This window comes from Lepus europaeus, chromosome 1 (assembly GCF_033115175.1).
Source record: "Lepus europaeus isolate LE1 chromosome 1, mLepTim1.pri, whole genome shotgun sequence".
NCBI classification, from domain to species: domain Eukaryota; kingdom Metazoa; phylum Chordata; class Mammalia; order Lagomorpha; family Leporidae; genus Lepus; species Lepus europaeus.
The window spans coordinates 19,449,357-19,475,642 of NC_084827.1; the positions used below are offsets into that span (position 1 = coordinate 19,449,357).

The 26,286-nt window shown below is 54.7% G+C and overlaps 1 protein-coding gene across 1 annotated transcript; it reads right to left on the minus strand.

Moving 5' to 3' along the window:
- Window positions 1-26,191, minus strand: SMO (smoothened, frizzled class receptor). The gene is made up of 12 exons (XM_062201847.1): window positions 25,837-26,191; window positions 10,360-10,565; window positions 8,291-8,500; window positions 7,958-8,130; window positions 7,495-7,714; window positions 7,275-7,398; window positions 3,909-4,001; window positions 3,485-3,593; window positions 2,419-2,604; window positions 1,883-2,031; window positions 1,522-1,656; window positions 1-1,316 (listed from the first exon to the last, which is right to left on the minus strand). Exons 1-12 carry the CDS (start codon window positions 26,162-26,164, stop codon window positions 883-885), a joined length of 2,367 nt encoding a protein of 788 aa, XP_062057831.1. The 5' UTR covers window positions 26,165-26,191; the 3' UTR covers window positions 1-882.
- Between the last annotated feature and the right edge of the window lie 95 nt (window positions 26,192-26,286).

Below are 26,286 nucleotides of genomic sequence, written 5' to 3' on the forward strand. Positions count from 1 at the left end.
AGTTTATACAAAAACCTTTTATTTACTGTTTATACTTCTCCCCTCCCCGTGCCCCTCACCTGGAACCCAGCCAGCTCCTAAGGCTTCCTGCTGTCTGGTTCTTCAGCGTGGGGCCTTGGGGACAAGCTGGAGGCTGCGTGGACAGGACTCTCCCCGCCCACGTTGGGCAGAGCTGGGGGAAGCCTTCCTGCCGGCCTGAAGCCACGGCAGCTTGCCCAAGTCCAAGGCTCCATCCCCGCTGGATGGACGCCAGCAGGAGATGCTGTCTCCCCTCGCTGCTTCCACCCCACGCCGGGCCGAGGCTCCAGGGCTGAAGCCAGGTGGCACCTGGAGACAGAGTTCCGCGCCCTGAAGCCATCCTCGGGAGGCCGGCCTGCTCTTACTGACACGCCAGGGTGCTGGAGATGGGAGGAGGGGTTTGGGCTTGGCGCCACCTGTTCAGAGGTCGCGGCCCCACAACCACGTGGAGAAGGAAGGCAGCCCTGACCTCTGCCACAAGAGCTCAGAGGGGACACTCATTAGCACAGACAAGGGCCGCCAGCCTGCACCTGCCAGTCGCAAGCCCCACAGCCCCAACTCTAGCTACTGTCAGGGCTGCCTGCCAGGCGCCACCTCCCACAAGCTCTGCACACCTGGTGACCCCGTGGGAGATGGACGCTGCGTGCCAGGCACCATGAGTGGGGCCCAAGCCCCTGCCCTGTGCCCCGGGCCCTGCCCTGGGGTGAGGCCTGCCTGTGGGGATGTCATAGGCTCTTTTCCACAGTCCTGCTGCTCCGAGCCAGACACACACACAGCTCTCCCGGGAGGGCGCTCCCTGGGGACGGTTCTCAGGGAGGAAGAGGAGCCACGGCTGGTGCTTGCTCCAGGTCCGGCTGCGCAGGCTCAGAAATCAGAGTCTGCGTCCATGAGCTCCGCCTCCATGAGGTTGGTGCGGGAGTGCATGGGCCCCAGGCCCTGGCGGCGGCCCTGAGCCCAGGTCGTGGGGGCCGGCGCGCTGGGCAGGAACGGATCCTGCCGCAAACTGGACTCCGGGCAGAAGGGGCTGGAGACCAGGGTCCAGGCTCCCTGTCGGGAGGGCTCCCCGGTGCCCCAGGCACCTGCAGCCACCAGGCACTTGTGCCGGGGCAGCTGCGGCAGGCGCGGGACGGCGCTGCTGGAAGGGGCGGGAGCGGGCCGGTGCAGCTCCGGGGGCGGCCCCAGCGGGCACACCTCCTTCTTGCGCTTCCTCCGCTTCTTCTTCTGGCCCATGCGCTTCTCCAGCTCCGGGGAGATCTCGGCCTCCACCAGCCACAGGTTGGCGTGTTCCTCCGGGGGCACTGAGCAGAGGGGAGGGCACAGCCTGGCGCCCGGCTCGCTCCGTGCCCGCCACCCCTTCCCTCCGCACACCCCCTACTCTGGGAGCTCCGGGGTCCACTACTCGGCCGCACACTCAGGTCCTCCGCTGCCGCCCCTGCTACCCCAGTGCCAGCCGGCCCAGCCTCTGCGACCCCTGCCCTGCTACAGGAGCTTGGACCCTCATACCTGGCGTCGCCACGGGCGTGACAGACACATCCTGGGGCAGAATGGCTCCTCTCCGGGCCACCATTTTGGTGACGTGCTGGGCCCAGGCGGAGGAGACATCGGCGGAGGGCTCATTGAGGTCGAAGGCCAAGCCAGCTGCGGAGGGTGGGGAGGAGCACAGGGGAGACGCATGACTCTGGGGCTGAGGACCCTGGCGGGGACCACCAGGCCTCGTGGAAGCCAGAAATCCAGTTCTTGGACCCCTGAGCGGGTCTGGCCCAGGGAGGGAAACTGGAGGAGCCAGAAGTGGGGAGAGAGAGGGAGGGAGGCTCGGGGCTGGAGCAGAGTGACTGTCCACCCCAGCCTGGGGGCAGCGGCTCACCCACGGGCCCGTCATGGGAGACGGTGTGCATGCTGAAAGAGAGCTCCTGGCCCGGGTTCTGCAGCAGCTCGCGGCGCTTGGAGAAGGCCTTGGCGATCATCTTGCTCTTCTTGATCCTCTTGGGCTCGTCATCGCTCTGCCCCGTCAGCCTGGAGGCGGGCGCGGACAGGAGTTGGGGTGGGGTGGGGGATGGAGGCACGGCTCTCCGGAAAGGGAGGCAACCCCATTCCTTCCGGGGAAGGAGGCTCCCAAGGGCCCCTCAAAGACTGAGTGGATGCCTCCTCCACAAGCAGGGGACAGGAAATGCAGGTCCCCGTGTGCCCGCCTCTAAAGCACTCGCCGGCTGCGGGCTCCACGCTTGGTCCTGGCCTCCGGCCGCCCACGAGCAGGAGGTGTCACCAGGGGGCAGTGGTGAGCCGCCAAGAAGGCAGCTTTGGGTGCTCAGCGCAGTGAAAAAGGGCTGCCCCAGGCTGGGCTGGAAGGAGAACAGGACAAAGACCGGAGAGTGGGCGGGGCAGGCTGGCTGCTGACCCCACCTGCACCAGGTGCGCCTCCAGATGAGCAGGGTGGCCTTGGTCCACACCCAGGTGCTCATGGAAATGCCAGTTCCGAACATGGCAAACAGGTTGATCTTCTCCACCAGCAGGCTGGGGCGATTCTTGATCTCACAGTCGGGGATGGGCTTCTTGGTGGGCAGCCCGATGGTCACATTGGCCTGGCACCTGCAGCGAGGGGCAGGGGTAGGCAGGTGAGGTGTTCCGAGGCCCCCAGCGCCGAGTCTCAACCTTGGGCGCCTGCTCATTAGAGTCACCTGGGGAGCTTTTACTGCTGTCTGCGCCCCACCCCAGGCAATTAAATCGAATCTCTAGGGCAGGGACCTAGACGGTGCTGTGGTTTAATCAGGCTCCCCTGGAAGCTGGAGCCTTTAAGAACAAGTCTGGGGCAGCCAGGGCAGGGAATGTCCCTTTCAATGGATTTTTTTTTTTTGGACGGGCAGAGTTAGTGAAAGAGACAGAGAGAAAGGTCTTCCTTCCGTTGGTTTGTTGGTTCACCCCCCAAATGGCCGCTATGGCCGGCGCACCGCGCTGATCCAAGGCCAGGAGCCAGGTGCTTCCTCCTGGTCTCCCATGCAGGTGCAGGGCCCAAGCACTTGGGCCATCCTCCACTGCCTTCCCGGGCCACAGCAGAGAGCTGGCCTGGAAGAGGAGCAACCGGGACAGAATCTGGCACCCCAACCGGGACTAGAACCTGGGGTGCCAGCGCCCACAATGAGAAGGGGATTAACTCCTGCCGCCCACACAGAGTCAGCCCAAGGAGCCAGACTCTGAAACAGCTCCCAAGCAGCCATGGACACAGCAGGACACAGCAGGACACAGCAGGGAGAGAGCCCAGAGGGTGCGCAGGGAAGGGCAGGGGTGAGCAGGGACCTGAAGGCTGTTTGCCAGGCCTGGCAAAGTTCAAGGCCAAGTGGTGTCTCAGGCATTCACGCCATCAGTGTCACCTGTGGTGTGAGGCAGGGCCCTGGTTGACGCGGCTCCCCCCACCGTGGCCTCCGAGCGCCCCCCCTCCCCCCCCCCCCCCCGCACGCCTGCCCGCACTCACAGCACGTAGTCCCGGAAGCTGCGCTCCCACTCAGCCTGGTTGAAGAAGTCGTAGAAGTGGCAGCTGAAGGTAATGAGTACGAAGCCAAAAGCCAGGAAGCCGAAAATGCCTGTGGGGGACGGAGGCAGCACAGGCGGTCACTGAGCCTGGCCGCCTGGCTGCTGCTACAGCCGTGCAGGGCCGGGGTGTCCGCCCAGTGGGCGGGAAGATGCCATGGGGAAGCACTCTGGGCCGAACTTGAACTTCTCCACCTGAGAAGGCCTTGTTTTGCCCTGCTACCCTCATCACCATCTACACACACACTCCTTCTCCTCACTCCCGTGGGGGCCAACTTGTCCCACTGACTGCACCCAGAGGGCCCCAGAGCCCAGGAAAGGTCCCGGGTTGGCCCCACCCTCAGATCAAGGTCCCAGGCGCCACTCACCCAGGCGCAGCATGGTCTCGTTGATCTTGCTCGCTGCCTTCTCGCTCAGCAGCCCGGGGTGGTTGCTCTTGATGGAGAACAAAGTCATGACTCCTGGACAGAAGGGGGAGCTCAAGCATTAGTGGTGGTGGGGGGTGGCTCTGCTGGGAGGGCTGGGTATCAGGGGGAGGGTCCCACAACCCCGGAGTCCAGGTCTGATTGCATGTGTGCTGATTACGGCTCGGGAAACTAGAGCTACTACTGGAGAGAGACGCTGGTGGCACATCTTCCGTGGACGCGGGTGACTGGGAAGGAGCAGACAACCGAGAAGACAAAGCCAGGTCCTGATCTGCCTGCTCCTAAGTAACGTGGCCAGCTCCAAGCTCTTCGGACAGGGAGTCACGAACAGGACTGGCAGGGAGCAGGTGTGTGATACCGTGTGATGCAGCTCCAGTAACCCAGATCTGGGTGCTGGTTTGAGTCCAGCTGCTCTGCTTTGGATGCAACTCTCTGCTAATGTGCCTGGGAAAGCAGTGGAGGGCAGCCCAAGTACTTGGCCCCTGACACCAGTTTGGGAGACCAAGATGGAGTTCTAGGCTCTTGGCTTCAGCTTGGCTCCGCCCCAGCTGTTGCAGCCATTTGGGGAGTGAGCCAGCAAGGGGAGCTCTCTCCCTGTTGCTCTGCCTTTCAAAAAAATCTTTTTTTTTTTTAATTGATTTATTTGAAAGTCAGAGTTACAGAGAGAGAAGGAAAGGCAGAGAGAGAGAGGTCTTCCATCTGCTGGTCCACTCCCCAAATGGCTGTAATGGCCAGAGCTGGGCCTTTCTGAAGCCAGGAGCTTCCTCCAGGTCTTCCACATGGGTACAGGAGCTCAAGGACTTGGGCCATTTTCTACTGCTTTCCCAGGCCACAGCAGAGAGCTACACTGGAAGTAGAACAGCCGGGACTTGAATAGGTGCCCACATGGGAGGCTGGTACTGCAGGCAGTAGCCTTACCCACTATAAATAAGTAAATCTTAAAAACAAAAACAACAGAGGCTGGCATTGTGATTTAGCAGGTAAAGTCACTGTCTGCTATGCCAACTTCCCATATGGGCTCCATCCAGTTGAGTCCCAGCTGTTCTATTTCCCATCCAGCTTCCTGCTAATGGCCTGGGAAAGCAATGGAGGACAGCCAATTGCTTGGGACCCTACACCCAAGTGACAGACCTGGAAGAAGTTCCTGGATCCTGGCTTTGGCCTGGTCCAGCCCCAGCCATTGTGGCCATTTGAGGAATGAACCAGTGGATGGATGACTACTTTCTATCTATCTCTCTCTCTCTTCTCTTCTTCTCTTCTCTCTCAGGGCTGGCACTGTGGTATAGAAGGTTAAGTCTCCAACGGCAATGCCAGCAAGACATGTGGGTGCTGGTTCAAGTCCCAGCTGCTCCACTTCTGATCCAGCTCCCTGCTAATGCACCTGGGAAAGCAGCCAAGTGCTTGGGCCCCTAAAACCATGTGGGACTCAGAAGAAGCTCCTGGCTCCTGGCTTCTGCCTGGCTCAGCCCTGGCCATTGCAGCCATTTGGGAAGTGAACCAGCAGATGGAAAATATCTCTGTCTTTCTCTTTCCTCCTCTGTATCTCTGCCTTTCAAATAAATAATTTTTTTTTAAAAAGTAGCTATCAAATAAATAAAAATAAGTCTTAAAACAAGAACAGCACTGTCAGATGAAAAATAAGCCAGATGCATAATTCAAATGCTCTTATAGCCACAGTAAAAAAGCCAAGAGAGGAGGAGGCCTTTGGCCTAGTGGTAAAGATGCCTGCATCCCATACCAGAGAGTATGAGTTTGATACCTGCCTCTGGTTCCTGACCCCAGCTTCCTGTTGATGCAGACCCTGGAAGGCAGCAGTGAAGGCTCAGACTGCTGGGTTATCTGGGCTCCTGCCACCCACTGGGAGACCTGGATTGAGTTCCCAGCTCCCAGCTTTGGCTTTGGCCTGGGCTAGACTGCCACTCAAATTTTTAGAAAAAGTAAAAAGAAGTGAAACTAACTTAGAATATTTTATATAAATGATACATTGGGGCCGGCGCTGTAGGGTAGTAGGCTAAGCCTCCACCTGCGGTGCTGGCATCCCATATAGACACCTGTTCGAGTCCCTGATGTTCCTCTTCCTTTTTAATAGATTTATTAATTTATTTGAAAGGCAGAGTTACAGAGAAGCAGAGAGAGAGAGAGAGAGAGAGAGATCTTCTATCCACTGGTTCACTCCCTGGATGGCCACAACGGCCAGAGCTGGGCCAATCTGAAGCTAGGATCCAGGAGCTTCTTCCGGGTCTCCCACGTGGGTGCAGGGGCCCAAGGACTTGGGTCTTCTTCCACTGGTTCTAAGTCCATAGCAGCTCTCTGCTTATGGCCTGGGAAAGCAGTGAAGGATGGCCCAAGTCCTGGGGTCCCAGCACCCATCTAGGAGACCTAGAAGAATCTTCTGGCTCCTGGCTTTGGATCGGCTCAGCTCCAGCTATTGTGGCCATTTGGGAAGTAAACCAGCAGATAGAAGACCTTTCTCTCTATATCTTCCTCTCTCTGTAACTCTACCTCTCAAATAAATGAATAAAATCTTTTTAAAAAAAACCCTGATATATCAAAATTAGTCATTTCAGCATATAATCCACATAGACACTATCACTGAGAAATCTCACATGTCAGAGGAGCTGCGTCTTTGAAATACAGTGTGCATTTTGCACTTCTGCCACATGTCAGTATGGACAGCTTTTAATGCATGCAGCCAGCACAGATCCCAGCACAGAGTGGAGCCCGGACGCTCTGCTGAAAAGGGAGGAAGAGACAGGCTGACAGAAGGCTCCCAGCTCTGGGAGCAAACAAGAAAACCCGACAAAAAGCAGTGGCAGGTTGAGACAGTGAAGCTGCAAATACTGCCTGTGCATGTGCGGGTGTGAGCGCGCACACGCAAGCTTGTGTTGGGGACGGGAAGATGCAAACCATGCTCCTGAAATTGCTAAGTATACATGAGTGTGCACACACAGCCAAGACGCCTCTGGGTCCAGGTGGACTGCGTAGGTCACACGAGACGCTCACCAGACACGTGCACCTGGCCAAGGATGGATGGGGGTGGAACCTAGCCAAGCTGCCCTCCGCACAGTGAGCCCTGGCCAAGGTTCTGAAGGAAGGGGTGCGTTTCCTGTGGGCACTGGTGCTGTCCCGCGGCCAGTGCCTACTGCTGCATCTGCCTGCAGGCCCCCTCTTGGACCTGGCACCCAGGCCCTGCAGGAGCTAGCTGTGGTCTCGGGGAAGGCGGCAGGGCAGTAGCTTCCAGCGGCTACTCACACACAGCAGGTGCTCTGCTGCCTGCCCGGCCCTTGCCTGGTCCTCACTCTCACTCACCTCGGATGAGGAAGTAGCCTCCCACGATCAGCACCAGGCCGATGGGGGCCAGCACGAAGCCGGCACGGTATCGGTAGTTCTTGTAGCCCACAAAACAGATGCCGCTCACAGAGTCCCCGTCCACCTGCGTGCGGCAGGAAGGGGAGGGAGGTCCAGTGGGCTGCTGGCCCCGCCCCCAAGCCCACTCCGCTTGGGCCTCCTGCCCCTGTCAGTCACCTACCTGGGCCACAGCAAGGATGGCCACGGTGAGGACGAAGGGCAGGGACCATGTCAGCAGGTGGAAGTAGGAGGTCTTGCCCGAGAGAGGCTGGTAGGTGGTGCCCAGCGCTTTGAAGGAGGCGTGCCAGGCGTAAGTGAGGACCACAAACCAGACCACGCCAGCCATCAGGGCATAGTACACGATGACAAAGATGATGACGCAGGACAGGGTCTCATTGGAGCTGTGCGGACACGTGGGGTGTGACTGGGGAGGCCCCACTATGCTCCCTCTACCAGGTCTCCCTCCCATCCCACCCCCTGACACCCCAGATCCTGGGCTGCTGAGGTTCCCCAGGAGTCAGGCCCAGTTCACAGGAGCTGGAGAAGAGGCCCCTGGGAACAGGTGCAAACATTCACGGTCCAGAGGCTGCAACCGGGTCCTAGGATCGAGCTCCACCCCCACCTCCGGGGCCCCGGTCACCTACGTGGGCTCCCCCAGCCTCATGGTGCCATCTGCCCGGCAAACGATCTCCCGGCGGGCCCCGTCCATGAACTGGGCCAGCCAGCCGATGCTGCCCACGAAGAAACATGCGTTGACGTAGAAGAGGATGACAGCAGGGTAGCGATTCGAATTCCGCCAGTCAGCCACAAATGTGGCCTGGGAGAGAGAAGCAGGGCTGATCTGCTGCCCTCATCTGAACCCAGCCCCTTCGAAAACGACCCTTCCCTGAGGCGCCCGTCCCCCCAAGGCCTCTTCTCTCCAGCGCCCCCCGCGCCCCCGGGGCTCCCTTTCCACCACCGGCTGTCCCGCGGCTGACCAGGGTGAAGAGCGTGCAGAGGCCCGTGACGGCGCCGAAGGCGGCGATGTAGCTGTGCATGTCCTGGTGTTCGGCCTCGGTGAAGAGCGGGTTCTGACACTGGATCCCGCAGCCCTCCACGTCCTCGTACCAGCTCTTGGGGTTGTCGGTCCGGACCAAGGGCGCTTCACACTGGCCCGAGCTGTTGAACTTGATGTTCTGCACCTCGTTCTGGCATTGGGGGAGGGAGAAGGCAGTGCAAAGGAAGAGGTGGTTCAGGCACGAGCCTCTCGCTTAGGAAAAGGTACCAGACTAGCCTGGCTTGCTGACCGCAGACACGCCGGCCCTGCTACTCGATGGCTGTGCAGCCTTGGGCAACTTGGGCGACCTCTCTGTGCCTCAGTTCATTCTCTAGAATAGTATAGCCCCACTGGGAGGTTTGCAGCGACCAATTCAACCTTAGTTGTTACTGAGCTATTCGGATTTTCCACTCTTGCCTTATTTCTGGTAGTCTGAATGCCATTAGAAATTTGCCCATGTCATCTGTGTATCCTAGTTTGTTAGTAAAACATTGTTCCCAGTTTCTTAAAGTCATTTTTATTTCTGTTAGCTCAATAGAATGACCACACTTTATCTCCTGATTTTAGCAATTTGAATATTCTTTTCTTTCTTGGTCTAGTTAAAGGTTTTTTAACTTCGGGCTGAAATCTAGCAAGCTCACAAAATCTTCCAAAATATAGAAGATGAGGGAACACTTGCTAACTCGTTCTGTGAGGCCAGTGTTAAATTAAAACCAAATCCACAGCTGGCGCTGTGACACAGCAGGTGAAGCCGCCACCTGCAGTGCAGGCATCCTATATCAGCACTGGTTAAAGCCCCGGCTGCTCCACTTCTTTTTTTTTTTTTTCTTTTTTTCTTTTTTTCTTTTTTGACAGGCAGAGTGGACAGTGAGAGAGAGAGACAGAGAGAAAGGTCTTCCTTTTGCCGTTGGTTCACCCTCCAATGGCCGCCGCGGTAGCGCGCTGCGGCCGGCGCACCGCGCTGATCCGATGGCAGGAGCCAGGTGCTTCTCCTGGTCTCCCATGGGGTGCAGGGCCCAAGGACCTGGGCCATCCTCCACTGCACTCCCTGGCCACAGCAGAGAGCTGGCCTGGAAGAGGGGCAACCGGGACAGGATCGGTGCCCCAACCGGGACTAGAACCCGGTGTGCCGGCGCCGCTAGGCGGAGGATTAGCCTATTGAGCCGCGGCGCCGGCTGCTCCACTTCTAATCCAGCTCTCTGCTATGGCCTGGGAAAGCAGTAGAAGATGGCCCAAGTCCTTGGGCCCCTGCACACACGTGGGAGACCCGGAAGAAGCTCCTGGCTCCTGGCTTCAGACTGGCACAGCTCTGGCCTTTGCAGCCACCTGGGGGAGTGAACCAGCAGATGGAAGATCTCTTTCTCTCTCTCTCTCTCTTTCTCTCTGCCTCTGCCTCTCTGTAGCCCTGCCTTTCAAATAAATAAATAAATAAAATCTAAAAAAAAATCAAATCCAGCAAACACATCAAAAGAAAACTGCAGACCAATACTTCTTTGTTTGTTTGTTTTAATAAAAGAGCCAGTAAAAGTGCTGGCTTCCTGATATGATCTACGGGTTAAATGAATACGTGGATGTAAAATGCACATAATGGGGTCTGTCATGCAGTAAATAATACTTAGTATGGCTGCTATCATTGTCATTGTCATTATCATTACCGCCCAGAGCTGCATGGACCCGCTGTCACGATGTTTCCTGCTGATTGACCCGTGCACGCCTTGACCCCCACGCATTTGACAAACAACCTGAGGATAGGCGCCTGTCACCCCAACTTCCAAAAACTCGAACACCGAACCCAGCAGGTGCTCGAAACAGCTGCTGGCTGTGCGATCTTGGGTCGTCGAGAACCCCTGAGGGACTGGCCGGGTTGAGGGGCTAAAGCCTGGGTTTGCGGCCCCTGCTCCAGACGGGTGCAGACTCAGCTGTCCCAGGAAAGCTTCCTGCAGGGCCTTGCCCCAGGCCTGCTCCAACCCAGCCCGCAGGGCCCCGACCTCCACCCCACAGGGCACTCACCGGGCAGCCTTCCGGAAAGTGGTCGGGGGTGCAGCGCAGGAAGTCCGGCCAGCCCCGCTCCCTCTCCACGATGGCGCAGGGGCCCCGGGTGGCCTGGCAGAGGGTGCGGCTGGGCAGCTCCACCCGGTCATTCTCACACTTGGGCATGTACACGGCACACAGCAGAGGCTGGATCACTGCCCAGCAGCGGGGGGCATTCCGGAGGCCTGGGGGATGGTGGCAGTGTGGACAGACTGTGGGGAAGACCCCTCCTCCCTCTGACCCACAGACCGAGTGGCACCCCTCACCGCCCACCACGATGGGCACGACTGCTCAGACCCGCCAGGCACAGCGTTTCTCACCAGGGCATCCTTTTGTGCTGCAGGCCTGTCCCAAGCGCCCCCTGACCCTGCCCACTAGACACGGGGAGAGCCCGTGAGTCACTGGAACAACCAAAAAGTGCCCACCCCCGCTAGGGGCGGTGACTGCAGGACAGCCCGAGGGATTTCTGGGGCGCTGCGGGTGCCGGCCCTCATCAGCTCTCTTGTGTGAATTCAGGGCCATGCATGTCTCATAATTCCACTAAGGTGATTCAAACGCAGCGCTAACTCAAACACCCTGGCAGGGGGCGGCTGGGTCTCTGGCTGGGAGTCCAGGAGGGCGTTTCCCTTTCAAAGGCCTCTTGGGGGGGGGGGTGTGAGGGGCTGTGCAGCCTGCCCCGCCCCAGGCCCATTCCCCAAATGCCTCCCTTCCTTGCCCCTTGCCCAGACCCCCGAACCCGTGTTCCTCTTACCAAGCGGAGGTGAGAGACAGAAGAGGTGGGGGCTTAAGAAGTAGTCAGAGGAGCCAGGCACCCCAAAGCCAGAGGAGGAGACAGGAGATCAGATGGAGAGAAACAGAGGAGGCTCTGTCCAGTGCAGAGGGAGGAAAGATGCTGTCAGCGGACAGAAGCAGGCGGGGGCTCCCGCACCCTCACCCCGGCCCAGGCCTCCACCTGCTCGTCCCAGGGGCTGCACTCACTCCGCCTCAAGCCCCTTCACCCCAGCCGAATCATCCCCGCCTCAGGAGCACCCACTTTATTTCCCAAGAAAGAAGGCATCCTGGGCGAATCCGAGAACATGAGAGCCCACGTGGTGGCTGCGGTGGCACAGGCACCTGCTCTCTGAAAGGGTAAGGGGCACAGGCCCTGTGCTCAGCCTGGCCAGGGGCCAAATCTTGGCACCACCATTTCCTGTCTGTGTGACCTTAGCCTCAAGGCACTCATCTGTAAAATGGGAATCCCAGATTTACCTCGTGGCACTGTTGTACAGAGGGAGATAACCTGCTACACTCAGGCAGTAGCCCTCACTACTCTTTGTCCTTGGCCTCTGAGCAATCGCAGCTCTGTGTCCATCCCAGGTACAGAGCAAGCTCCTGCCAGCTCCAGCCGTCGCGGCCATCTGGGGAGTGAACCAGCGGATGGAAGACCTCTTGCTCTGTCTTTCCTCCTCTCTGTCTGCAACTATGCCTCTCAAAGTAATTAAATAAACTATTAAACGTTTATTAACCAATACCTTTTAGGTAGGGCAGGGAAGCTTCTTCCAGAGGAGCGTAAGGCAATTGATAACTATGTTGTGATGTTTCTGTTCTTTTGTGATATTGTGGTAACTTCAGCTTTTAAAAATAAGCAATTTGGGGGACGATCTGGCGGCACAGCTACTTGGGATGCCTGGGTCCCGTATTGAAGAATCTGGTTTGAGTCCCAGCTCCACTTCTGATCCAGCTTCCTGCTGATGGGCACCCTGGGAGGCAGCAGGTGATGGTTCAAGTTCTTGGGTCTCTGCCATTCACACGGGAGACCTGGCTGGAGTTGCTCCTGGTTTTGGCCTTGCCCAGACCCCGGCTGATGCTAACATTTGGGGAATGAAACAGTGGATGACAGATCGATCGATCGATCTCTCTCATTCCACTTTTCTTTTTTCTTTTCTTTTCTTTTTTTTTTTTTTTTTTTTTTTGACAGGCAGAGTGGACAGTGAGAGAGAGAGAAAGACAGAGAAAGGTCTTCCTTTGCCGCCGTTGGTTCACCCTCCAATGGCCGCCGCGGCTGGCGCGCTGCTGCTGGTGCACCGTGCTGATCCAAAGCCAGGAGCCAGGTGCTTCTCCTGGTCTCCCATGCGGGTGCAGGGCCCAAGGACCTGGGCCATCCTCCACTGCCTTCCCGGGCCATAGCAGAGAGCTAGCCTGGAAGAGGGGCAACCGGGACAGAATCCGGCACCCCGACCGGGACTAGAACCCGGTGTGCCGGCGCCGCAGGGCGGAGGATTAGCCTGTTGAGCCACAGCGCCGGCCGTCGTTCCACTTTTCAAATAAATATAATACACTTGAATCTTACAGTACTATTAAGAAGCCCTGTGGAAGGGCCAGCGCTGTGGCGCAGGGGGTTAACGCTCTGGCCTGAAGTGCTGGCATCCCATATGGGTGCTGGTTCTAGTCCCAGCTGCTCCACTTCTGATCCAGCTCTCTACTATGGCCTGGGAAAGCAGGAGAAGATGGCCCAAGTCCTTGGCCCCCGCACCCAACTGGGAGACCAGAAAAAGCTCCTGGCCCCTGGTTTCGGATCGGTGTAGCTCTGGCCATTGCGGCCAACTGAGGAGTGAACCAGCAGATGGAAGACCTCTCTCTCTGCTTCTCTCTGTAAAACTCTCTCAAATAAATAAATTAAATTTTTTTTTTTAAAAAAGAAGCCATGTGGGGAAAAAATAAGGTAGATCCTTAGCCTCCTTTCTTACATAAAAGTAAATTCCAGATGGAACAAAAATAGCTAATTAAAAACAAATTACCACCCTGTGGGTTCAATACACGGTTCTAACTCCTGACGCCAGCTGCTTGCTAACACAGACCCTGGAAGGCAGCAGGTGATAGCTCAAGGAGCTGGGTGCTTGACACCATGTGGGAAACCTCGTTTGCATCCCCGGCACCCAGCATAAGCCTCAGCCCAGCCCCAGCCATGTGGGCATCTGGGAAGTGAACCAGTGGATGGGAGCACCCTTTCACTCCCTCACATAAATAAATAAATAAATAAATCTTTAAAAAATTTATTTATTTTTTTTTGGCAGGCAGAGTGGACAGTGAGAGAGACAGAGAGAAAGGTCTTCCTTTACCGTTGGTTCAGCCCCCAATGGCTGCTGTGGCCAGCGCACTGCAGCCGGTGCGCCACGCTGATCCAAAGCCAGGAGCCAGGTGCTTATCCTGGTCTCCCATGCGGGTGCAGGGCTCAAGCACTTGGGCCATCCTCCACTGCCTTCCAGGGCCACAGCAGAGAGCTGGCCTGGAAGAGGGGCAACCGGGACAGAATCCAGTGCCCCGTCTGGGACTAGAACCCAATGTGCCGGCAGAGGCATTAGCCTATTGAGCCGTGGTGCCAGCCATAAATAAACTTTTTAAAATTAAAGTATTGGGGTCTGGTGCTGTGGTGTAGTGGGTAAAGCTGCCACCTGTAAGTGCCATCATCCTATATGGGTGCCAGTTCAAGTCCTGGGTGCTCCACTTCTGATCCAGCTCTCTGCTACGACCTGGGAAAGCAGTGGCAGATGGCCCAAATCCTTGGGCCCCTGCATCCACATGGGAGACCCAGGAGAAGCTCCTGGCTTCAAATCGACTCAGCTCTGGTTATTGCGGCCATTTGGGGAGTGAACCAGCAGATCTCTCTCTCTCTCTCTCTCTCTCTCTCTCTCTCTGCCTCCCTGTAACTCTGCCTTTCAAATTAATAAGTCAATCTTTTTAAAAAAATAAAGTATTGAATAAAAGATGGAAAATAGGCCGGCGCCGTGGCTCAACGGGCTGATCCTCCGCCTTGTGGCGCCGGCACACCGGGTTCTAGTCCCGGTCGGGGCACCGATCCTGTCCCGGTTGCCTCTCTTCCAGGCCAGCTCTCTTCTGTGGCCAGGGAGTGCAGTGGAGGATGGTCCAAGTGTTTGGGCTCTGCACCCCATGGGAGACCAGGATGGGCGCCTGGCTCCTGCCATCGGAACAGCGCGGTGCGCCGGCCGCAGCGCACCTACCGCGGCGGCCATTGGAGGGTGAACCAACGGCAAAGGGAGGACCTTTCTCTCTGTCTCTCTCTCACTGTCCACTCTGCCTGTCAAAAAAAAAAAAAAAAAGATGGAAAATAGTTTTTGAAAACTTGGAGGCCTTTTTTTAAATAAAAGATTTATGTATTTTATTTGAAAATCAAAGTTACAGAGAGAGAGCGAAAGGCAGAGAGAGAGAGAGAGAGATCTTACATTTGCTGGTTCACTCCCTGAATGGCTGCAATGGCCAGAGCTGGGCCATTCTGAAGCCAGGAGCCAGAAGCTTCTTTTGGGTCTCCCATGTGGGTGCAGGGGCCCAAGCAGCTGGGCCATCCTCCATTACTTCTGCAGGAGCATTAGCAGGGAGCTGGACCTAAAGTGGAGCAGCGCAGACTTGAACCAGCACCCATATGTGGTGCCGGCACTGTAGGGAGTGGCTTAACCCGCTACACCACAGCACTGGCCCTGAGAAGGCGTTTTAAACCATGACATGAAATCTAGAAACCATGAAATAAAAGAGGGAAAGAAAATATGCAAAAGAAAAATAGATAAGTTCAGCAGGGCAGAAATCATAAGAAAAGCAATAGACTGAGAAAACATATTTCCAATGCATATCACGGGTGGAGAGCTTACTTCCTTCTATGCGTAAAGCTCATCCAAGTCACTAAGAAGTGCATAACCCGGTGGAAAGATGGGCAAAAGATAAACAGAACCTTTCCCACAGAGGAAATACAAATGGCCTTTAAAAGCAGAAAGAGACTCAACCAGACTCCTAATAAAATAAATGGGATCTTTCTCTCTGTCTCTCTCTCTCACTATCCACTCTGCCTGTCCAAAAATAAATAAATAAATAAATAAATAAATGGGACATAAAACTACAATGAGATGCGATTTTTTAAAAATGTTTGTTTATTCTCTTCTTCTTGAAAGGCAGAATGACAGAAAGAGAGATAGAGCAATATCTTCTGCAGCTGGTTCACTCCCCAAGTGCGGGCTACAGCCAGGGCCGGGCCAGGCCAAAGTGAGGAGCCTGGAACTCCATCCGGGTCTCCCACAAAGGTGACAGGGACCCAAGCACTTGAGCCATCACTGCTGCCTGCAGGCTCCACCAACAGGAAGGTGAACTGCAGGCAGTGCGCCGGGAACTCAGGCCGCGATGCCGGTGTTACGAGCAGTGGCGTAACCCACTGCACCACAAGTTTCTAACTTTTAAAATGATAAAGATGAAAACATTTGAAAACACAGTATTGTCAAGAGTATTAGGGAAAACTGGTCCATTTATATGTTGGTGGTAGGAACAGAAATCAGTAAATGTTTGTGGAGACCATATGGCATGGTCTATCAAAATTTTATACGAGCAATTCCACTTTATACGTTCCTAAAGATAATATACAACATTATTCTCTTAACACTGTAGCAGCAAAAGAGTAGAAATGGCTTGAGTCCATATCCATCAACAGGAGACCAGCTAAGTAAAATAGCATACATCAATATAATAGGACAATATTCAGGGCTACATAATGGGCACTGAAATGGAATGAGGTCCACTATGAGTTATTAAACAAACTCAGTGGCGTGGAGATCAGTCCTGAGAGTGTGGTGCCAGTTGGGAGAGGGAGGAATGACTAAGGAAACATTGTATCAGGACTTACCACCACATTGCTAAAGGGACACCCAAAAACAATGGTAATGGTTGCCTCTGGAGAGGGAAATGAATAGCTAGAAGCAGAGATAGGATATAACTTATTTTATGGGGCCTGATGCTGTGGTGCAGTGGGTTAAGCAGCTGTCTGCAGCACCAGCATCCCGAATGGATGCCGGTTCAAGTCCCAGCTCCTCCATTTCCAATCCAGCTCCTCCATTTCCGATCCAGCTCTCTGCTAATGCACCTGGAAAAGCAGTAGACGATGGTCCAAGGGTTTGGGCTCCTGCACCCATGTGGGAGACCTGAAAGAAGTTCCTGGCTTTGGTTTGGTCCAGCCCCAGCCATTGCAGCCATTTGGGGAGTGAGTCAGCAGATGGAAGATACTCTCTCTCTCTCTCTCTCTCTCTCTGTGACTCAGGGACCTAATTACCCCAGTCATTACCACTGCCTCCCAAGGTCTGAACTAGCAAGAAGCTGGAGTCAGAAGCCAGTGCTGGGAAGCCAATGTGGGAAACCAGCTTCTCAACCCAAACAAAACTGCCTCAGAACAGCCAGCTTGCTAAATCCCTGCCCCCACAGACTTAAAAATGTTTATTTATTTATTATTTTCATCTACTTGAAAGGCAAGGGACAGAGAGAGAGAGAAAATGATCTTCCATCTGCTGGTTCACTGCTCAATGCCTGCAACCGTCAGGGCTGGGCCAGGCTGATGTCAGGAACCAGGGCCAGGAGCTCCATCCGGGTCTCCTGTGTGGGTGGCAGGAGCCCAAGGACTTGGGCCATCCTCCACTGCCTCCCAGGCACATTGGCAAGAAGCTGGATTGGAAGCTGAATAGCCAGGAATCAAACCAGGCCCTCTGATACGAGATGGGGGCAGTACAAGACGCAGCTCAGTCCACTGCACCACAACAAGCCAGCAAAATCACATATTTCTGTTGCGGAGATCTCAAAATATTGTAGGTGCTCATTCCCACCACGACTTTATAGTGGTTATTAGGCCTGCACTGCATCTTATGTATGTGTTAATAAAGACTCTCGCGTATACTTCATTAGACAGACTTGTTTTTTAATATATTGAATAACTGTATTTAAAGAGAATTCGCATCCTTGGTAATTCTACACGCTTTTAAAAAACCCTATATGCTTTACTCTATGAATTTAAAAACACTATGTTGATCAGAGTGACTAAAAGGTCCAAAGCTCAAAGAAAGTCTAGAACCATGCTACACAGATAAAGTAATTGAGACGGTGTGAAATTGGTGAGGGATCAGCAAACAGACCATGGGACAGGAAAAGGATCTCAGAAATAGACACGTGTATATGATTTATAGAAGAATTGTGGAGAGGCCGGCGCCGTGGCTTAGCAGGCTAATCCTCCACCTTGCAGCGCCGGCACACCGGGTTCTAGTCCCAGTCGGGGCGCCAGATTCTATCCTGGTTGTCCCTCTTCCAGGCCAGCTCTCTGCTGTGGCCCAGGAAGGCAGTGGAGGATGGCCCAAGTCCTTGGGCCCTGCACCCGCATGGGAGACCAGGAGAAGCACCTGGCTCCTGGCTTTGGGTCAGCACGGTGTGCCGGCTGCGGCGGCCATTGGAGGGTGAACCAATGGCAAAAAGGAAGACCTTTCTCTCTGTCTCTCTCTCTCACTGTCCACTCTGCCTGTCAAAAAAAAAAAAAGAATTGTGGAGAAAACACATTATTTTTTGAGATTTATTTATTTGAAAGGCAGAGAGAGAGGGAGGGGGAGAGATTCTGTCTGCCAGTTCACTCCCCAGATGGCCGTAATAGCTGGGTCTGGGCCAGGCTGAAGTCAGGGACCAGGGCCAGGAACTCCTTCTTGGTCTCCCATGTGGGTGGCAGAGGCCCAAGTACTTGGGCCACCATCTGCTGCCTCCCCAAATGCTTTAGCAGGAAGCTGAATCAGAAGCAGCACAGCCAAGACTCAAACCAGTGCTCCTAGATGGGAGGCCAGCTTTGCAAGGGGAGGTTTAACCCACTGCATCACACAGCCATAAAAAGATTCCTTCTGACAAATGATGTTGAAAAACATCCATATGAAACTAGAGATCTACAGGACTCAACTCCAGGTGAATTATATGGCTGAAATGACAAGGAAACCTATACAGTTTTTAAAAGATAACACGAGAGCATTTTATCACTTTAGAGTTAAGAAAATATTTTTTAAACAAGACACAATAAGCATTTGTAAAAAATTTCATAAGTGACTATATTACAGTTCATAACATCAGGGTGGGTATTTGGCCTAGCAGTTAAAACCCAGGTTGGGACATCTATCCTGTGTCAAGGTGCCTGGGTTCAAGTGCCGGCTTCACTCTGGATTCCTGCTTCTTGCTAATACCCCCTGGGAGGCAGCAGGTGATGGTTGAAGTAGTTGTGTCCCTGACACACACGTAGGAGACACGGACGGAGCTCCCAGCTCCTGGCTTTGGTCTAGCCCAGACCTGGCTGTTAAGGGCATTTGGGGAGTGAACTGGCAGATGGGAATGTGCTCTCTCTCTCTCCTATTCTTCCTCCAATAAAATAAATAAATTTAGAAAATTCAGAATTTCTATTCAACAAAAGACACAAAAAGAATGAGAGGGCAATCCACAGAATAAAAGATACTGGGATGGGGCCAATGCTGTGGCACAGTGGGTTGAAGTCCTGGCCTGCAGTGCCAGCATCCCATATGGGCACTGGCTCCCGTCCTGGCTGCTCCACTTCCAATCCAGCTCCCTGCTAATACACCTGGGAAAGCAGCAGAGGATGGCCCAAGTCCTTGGGCTCCTAAACCCATGTGGAAGACCCAGAAGAAGCTCCTGGCTCCTGGCTTTGGATCAGCTCAGCTCCAGCCATTGCAGCCATTTGGGGAGTGAACCAGTGAATGGAGTATCTCCCCCTACCCCCATAACTCTTTCAAATAAAAAAATAAATATTTATTTAAAAAAGATACTGGGATCGGCACTGTAGTGAGGTAGGTTAAGCTTCCGCCTGCAGCACCAGTATCCCATATGGGCAGCAGTTCAAGTCTCGGCTGCTCTACTTCCTATCCAGCTCCCTGCTGATGGTCTGGGAAAGCAGTGAGAGATGGCCCAAGTGCTAGGGCCCCTGCACCCTTATGGGAGACCTGGAAAAGACACTTTCTTTTTATAATTGTTTTAAAGATTTGTTTTATTTATTTGAAAGAATTACAGAGAGAGGTAGAGACAGAGAGAGAGGTGTTCTATCTGATGGTTCACTTCCCAGATGGCCACAATGGCTGGAGCTGCGCTGATCTGAAGCCACGTGGGTCTCCCACGTGGGTGCAGGGGCCCAAGGACTTGGGCCCTCTTCTACTGCTTTCACAGGCCATAGCTGGGAGCTAGATCAGAAGTGGAGTAGCCGGGACTAGAAGCGGTGCCCATGTGGGATGCCAGCGCTTCAGGCCAGGGCTTTAACTCGTTGCACCACAGCGCTGACGCCGGAAAAGACACTTTCAATGCACACAATCAATACAAGACTGTATATATGAAGAACTCCTACAAAGCTTACAAAAATGACAGGTGACCCTATTAAAAAAAGTGGGGGGACTACAGATTTGAATAGATACTTCCCAAAAGAAAAAAAAAATCCAAATGGCTAACAAACACCTGAAACACTGCTTACTTCCACTAGTAATCAGGGAAATGTGATTGAAACTGCAAATATCCCCCACAACCTAATCACCAGATTGGCAGAAATTTAAAGGTTGACAACAGCAAGTGTCAGGGATGAGCTGGACCACTTATGACTTTAAACATGGCTGCTGGGGACCTAAGTCGGTGCAACCACTTTGGAAACAGTTTGGTACAAGATGAAGGTACTATACTCTAGCAACCCGATTTCTTAAATATGGATCTGAAAAAACTTAAGGATATACCAAAAAGAACATTCACAGTGAGCAAAAATTAGAGACAATTTAAATATTGTACAAAATGGATAAATAAACGGTATGATATTCATTCAACGGAATACTGCTCAGCAATGAGATGAACTGCAATGCATGGATGAAGGTTACAAAATAACATAGAGTCAAAAAACATGGCAGGGGCCGGTGCTGTGGCGTAGTGGGCTAAGCTTCCACCTGCATCCCATATGGATGCTGGTTCTACTTCCAGCTGCTCCTCTTCTGATCCAGCTCTCCGCTATGGCCTGGGAAAGCAGTGGAAAATGGCCAAAGTGCTTGGGCCCCTGCACCCATGTGGGAGACCTAGAAGAAGCTGCAGGCTCCTTGGCTTCAAATCAACTCAGTTCCAGCCATTGCAGCCATCCGGGGAGTGAACCAGCAGATGGAAGACCTTTCTCTCTGTCTCTCTCGCTCTGTGTGTCTGCAACTCTACTTCTCAAATAAATGAAATCTTTAAAGAAAAAAAAAAATGACAGATGGGGCCAGCGTTGTGGCGCAGTGGGTTAAGCCACTGCCTGCAGTGCCGGCATCCCATGTGGGCACAATTTCAAGTCCCAGCTGCTCCACTTCTGATCCTGCTCCCTGCTAGTGCACCTGGGGAAGCAGCATATAATGGCCCAAGAACTCTGTCCCCTGCACCCACATGGGAGACCAAGATGAAGTTCCTGGCTCCTAGCTTTGGCCTGGTCCAGCCTCAGCTGTTGTGGCCATTTGGGGAGCGACCAGCAGATAGATAGAATCTCTCTCTCTCTCTCTCTCTCTCTCTCTCTCTGCCTTTCAAATAAATAAACAAAGAAAAGATACAGACAGCACAACTCCATCTGCATGAAGTTCGGGAATATGCAAAGCTTAAATACTGAAATATACTATTTAGGGATTCTAAAGCTAGGTGGTAAAACCGTAGAAGAAAGGCAATGATTATGACAAATGCCTGGAGAGTGGCCACCTCTGGGTTGGGAGGTGACCAGCAGAGGCACAGGGCAGCTCCTGGGCTCCAGGCATCTTTTAGATTTTGGTCCAGGGGTCACCTTACAGTTCTTTATTATTCGGTCCCTCTGTGTTTAAGGCAGTTTCCTGTGTATGTGCTACATTTCACAATTAACGTGTCAAATATCAGCAACAAAAAATGACAACTGGGACCTGTGGGCAGTTTTCTGCATTTTATACTATGTCCCCCAAATATACATATTAACTGGTGCTGGTCATCAGCCAGGTTTAACAACTTTAAAGAAAATTTCCTGAATCTGCTCCCTGCAAATAACCCACCACCACCCCATCACTGATGACATCCCCCCCCCCCCAGCTTCTCTGTCCCTTTCCACCTGGCTGTCTGCACCCTGCTAGGGGACAGGGCCACACCCCTGCACACACAGAGCACTATGGCGGTGCACAGAGCCACGCGCCGGCTCCCAGGGATCTGGCTCCCTTGCTGGCTGCAGGCCTCTCTGCCTTCTTGCCCCGTTCACTAAACCCCATTTGGCCAAAGGTGAACCACAGGCTAACAGTCTGTTTGTCTGGTGAGCCTGGAACCCAGCTGAAACGGGAAGAGATGTGAAACAACTGCTGATGTTCAAGTATAGAGAGAAGACAGACACAGGAGAGACCCGAGCTCTACCCAGACCCGGAAGTCAGGCCAAGCTGGGCCTGCGAAGCTCGAAGCGGCCACTTTCTCCAGCAGCTTCTATCCGCAGACCTGCTGGGAATCTCCTCCTGGACATCCAAGGAGCACCCCTAACTCACGCAGTCCAAGCCGAAGCCATGCCGTCCTCCTCAGCCTGCTCCTGCGCGAGCATTTTCTGTCCAGAGCAGAGGGCTGGACACCGCCTTCCCTCCCAGCCCGGCTCCTCCTGCCACTCACACCCCACATCCAACTCAGCACCAAGTCCTCCTGGCTCTGCCTCAGATCTGTCCACGCCCTTCCTGCTGCCACCCGAGTCCTGACCATGGCAGCTCTCACCTACACTGCTCCAGCCACTCAGGGCCTGCAGCCGGCTGGTCTCCATGCAGAGAGAGCATTCTGGAGGGCAAATGTCTCTGCCCTGCTTAAAGCCTCCGGTGGGGCAGGAGGTGAAGACACGTTAGGACACCCCCAAATTCAGATGTTTAGGCTCAGTTCCCAGTGCCAGCTCTGGCTCCTGACTCCAGCTTGCTTCTAATACTCACCCTGGGAGGCAGCACAGGAGGGTTCAAGTAGCTGGGTCCCTGCCACCATGTGGGAGACCTGGATTGAGTTCCAGCTCCTCCTCCGGCCCTGGCCCAGTTCCAGTTGTTGTGGGCATTTGGGGGGTGAACCAACAGATGAGAACTCTGTGTGTGTGTGTGTGCGCACCTGCCACTCAAACAGATAACTAAGCCTTCGATGGCTCCTTATCAACCTCTGAATAGCATCTAACCTTAATATGGGGAACGCATCCCTTTTCTTTCTAATTCTTTAGGTCTTATTTGACAGTTCTACCCCTCACATGCTATGGTCCAGATCTACTCTCCACTTCTTAGGCTTCTATAAAATGACCTGGCCCTCCTGCCTCCATACCTCTGTACATACTACTCTCCTCTTCCTACCCCTTCCCTCTCTGAGCCTCCGGAGGCCCAGGTAATTTCTGTTTATTTCTCAAGTCATGGGCTGAGTATCAGTGCCTCGGGAGACCTGCCTTGTAGCAGGAAAGCCATCAGCGCTCCTTCAGCACCCCACAACGTCACAGTGTCTTTCACAGTATTACTAACGTGTTGAAGCACCTGTCTTCCTTGTGACAGCAAGAATCATGTTTCTGATCTTCAGCTTTATATGCCCAGAACCTGATCCAGGATGTGACCCAGAGCAAGCACTGAACACACAAGTGAGGGGCCGGCACAGTAGGTTAAGCTCTCCACATGCGGCACCAGTATCCCATATAGATGCCGGTTCGAGACCTGGCTGCTCCACTTTCAATCCAGCTCCCTGCTAAGGGCCTGGGAAAGCAGTAGAAGATGGCCCACGTCCTTGGGCCCCTGCACCTGCACAGAAGACCCGGAAGAAGCTCCTGGCTCCAGATAGGCCCAGCTCCGCTCTTTGCGGCCATTTGGGGAGTGGATGGATGTCTCTCCCTCTCTCTCTGACTGTAACTCTGCCTCTCAAATAAATAAATAAATAAATAAATCTTAAAAAAAAATGAGTGGATGAGTGGGTGGCCGTGAACTCAGTTTGCTGAGGCTTCGCAAGAGTGAAAAGCACCTTGCTACCCTCAAAATTTTGCATGGATGAAGGTAACCTACATCACTCACAAAAACCTCCAAGAGCCGGTGACATGGACCATGGCTAACACCAAATCCTTGGAGCACAAACCGCTAGCCAGTGGCTCCCAGATGAAGCCAGGGCTGTGATTCTCACAGGTGGTTCAAATTCACTCTCCTCACCCACTGACCCAGCTCATGCCACCATCTGGTTCTGGCGGGACTTCACAGAATGCCAAGCAGAGAGACCAAAGCAGAAAGGGTGCAACTGAACACACAGCACAGCAGGACTGAGCTGAAGGACTGCGGATGGTGGCAGCTCCAGCTCCCTGTTAATAATGTGCTTGGGAAAGCAGCGCAAGATGGCCCAAGTTCCTGGGCCCCTGCACCCATGCGGGAGACCTGATGAAGTTCCTGGTTCCTGACTTTGGCCTGGCCCAGTCCCAGCTATTGTGGCCATTTGGGGAGTGAACCAGCAGATGGAAGCTCGCTCTCGTGTGGTCTTTCTCTCTCTCTCTCTCTGCCCTTCAAATAGATAAAATAAATCTTTAAGAAAAAGGAGAGGGCTGGCGCCATGGCTCAATAGGCTAATCCTCTGCCTGTGGCACCGGCACACCGGGTTCTAGTCCCGGTTGCTCCTCTTCCAGTCCAGCTCTCTGCTGTGGCCCGGGAGGGCAGTGGAGGATGGCCTAAGTGCTTGGGCCCTGCACTCCATGGGAGACCAGGAAGAAGCACCTGGCTCCTGGCTTCAGATCAGCGCGATGCGCCAGTCGCGGCGGCCATTAGGGAGTGAACCAACGGAAAAGGAAGACCTTTCTCTCTGTCTCTTTCTCTCACTGTCCACTCTGCCTGTCCCAAAAGAAAAGAAAAAGGAGAGAGGACAGTGACCTCCTATTTCTGGGCTTGGTGTTGGTTCCTCTGCAGCACCCCGCAGGCACAGCCAGAGAGATTCGAACCTGTGCAACCAGCAGACGGCTCTAACTCATCTACTGTCCTGCCAAAACCATTTGCGCCTGCTCAGTAGCTGTCCTCGGGAGTAAGGGCTGGGCAGATGGTAACCGCTGGCAGGCAGCATCACACACGCATGCAGCCTGGGAGAATTCCACCGTAGGTCTCATCTCCTAGTGTCAGCTACTCAGTGCTGGGTGAGCTTCCGATGCTCAGACACCCACCCACACAGCTTTTTCCAAAACACAAGTCTTGCTTCAGGTGGTGTGTTTCCCATTCTGTTTCTACTCTTTCAGTCCTCTGCAGATACAAATTAAATCCTGGACATTGCTGTATGTTCTACATTTGTGCAAGCACATAATCATACAAGGAGGCACCTATGCAAAATCACATGGACCTTACATTATGGTAAGTTAGATTTCTCGAAGCGACTATGCCGATTTTAAAACCTGATCCCTGTGGGCTGGCCCCATGGCTCACTAGGTTAATCCTCCAGACTGTGGCGCTGGCATCCCACACGGGCACTGGGTTCTAGTCCCAGTCGCTCCTCTTCCAGTCCAGCTCTCTGCTGTGGCCCGGGAGGGCAGTGGAGGATGGCCCAAGTGCTTGGGCCCCTGCACCCAAGGAATTAAAAAGCAAGAAGCACCTGGCTCCTGGCTTCGGCGTAGCTCCGGCTGTAGCAGCCATTTGGGGGGTGAACCAACTGAAGGAAGACCTTTCTCTTTGTCTCTCTCACTGTCTAACTCTATCTGTCAAAAAAACAAAACAAAACAAAAAAACCCTGATCCCCAGAGAGCCAGCTCCACGTCACAGGTACCATCCTCCAAGTTCTGCACCAAGCCAGAAACCTGATGGTCTTGGCCAGCATCCGGCAGAGGCTGAGCACTCCAGTGGCCAAGCGTTAGGGAGCGTCTCACCAGCCACCTGGCACCCCAGGCCTGTCAACAGGCGATCTGCTCCAACTCCTGCCTTTCTTTCTCTCACACGGGTTTGGAACCTCACTGGCCACTTTCCTTGCCTGGGACAGCATGCCAGAGGGGAGCTAACCCGCAGCACCCACGATTGGGACTGGGTTTAGTTTGCAGAAGGGCGGCTCCGAAAAACTTGACCACCAGAGAGGTGGCCGCGGCTCCCATCTCCCAGGCTCAAGCTCCTTCGGCAGCCCCCGGGGCACAGCCTTGAGGATCCAAGTTCCCAAGAGCACACCGACATTTGTGAGAACTGCCATATTCCTTCCTAACTCTGGCATGGACCAGAGACCCCATTTCTCGGATGAGGAAAACTGAAATCTCCCGCGAGTGCAGGTCAAGTTCGCAGTTCCCCACAGCAAGAGTTCCAGAACCTTCCGAGTCTGCTTTGCTTCTTCACCACCACGCGGGTTCTTTTCCTTCACGAATCTCTCTCGGTTCTTTGCCCCATCTCTCTCCCTCCAAATGCCTCAATCTTTTCCGACCCCCACACGCCCTTCTTCCTCCCCAACTCCAAGGTCAAACACCTCCTCAGACCCCCAGGGGCTGCTTCCTGAGCAGGTGGGCAGCGCCCCTTCTTAAAACCGGCCCGTCCCGGAGCCCCCCTCTGCAGCCCCTCCCCCGGCTAGGGCTCACTCCTCCGGCTCGGGCCCTTTGTGACCCGCTTCCTCCACCTCCTCGCCGTCGCCGAGGGTCCCCTCCTGCCCCGCGCTCTCGCCCGCGACGCCCCCTCGCCCCGCTCGCCCGCAGCTTACCGGACCAGAGCACCAGCTTGCCGTGCGCTTCCTCCTGGGAGTCGGAGTCCCCGGCCAGCAGCGTGGAGGTGGCGCCGTAAGGCAGCGCCGAGCCCAGGCACACGTTGTAGCGCAGCGGCTCGCAGTGCGCGGCCCGGCCGCAGCGGCTCAGCAGCGGAGGAGGGCCCGTGGCCGCCGCGCTCCTCCTCGCGCTCCCGCCAGCGCCGCGCGGCCCAGGCCCGGTCGCGTTCCCGCTCCAGGCCGCCCCCCGGCCCGGGGCCCCCAGCAGCAGCAGCAGCAGCCCCAGCAGCAGGAGCTCCGGCCCCCGCGCAGGGCGGGCAGCGGCCATGGCCAAACCCGCCAACTCAGCAGAAGCCCCGGCGCCCCTCGGCCACACGCACGACTCTGGGGGGCCGTGGAGGCGGCTCAGGCGGCCTGCGCGCCCCGCGGGTCCCGGGCCGAGCCCCCAGC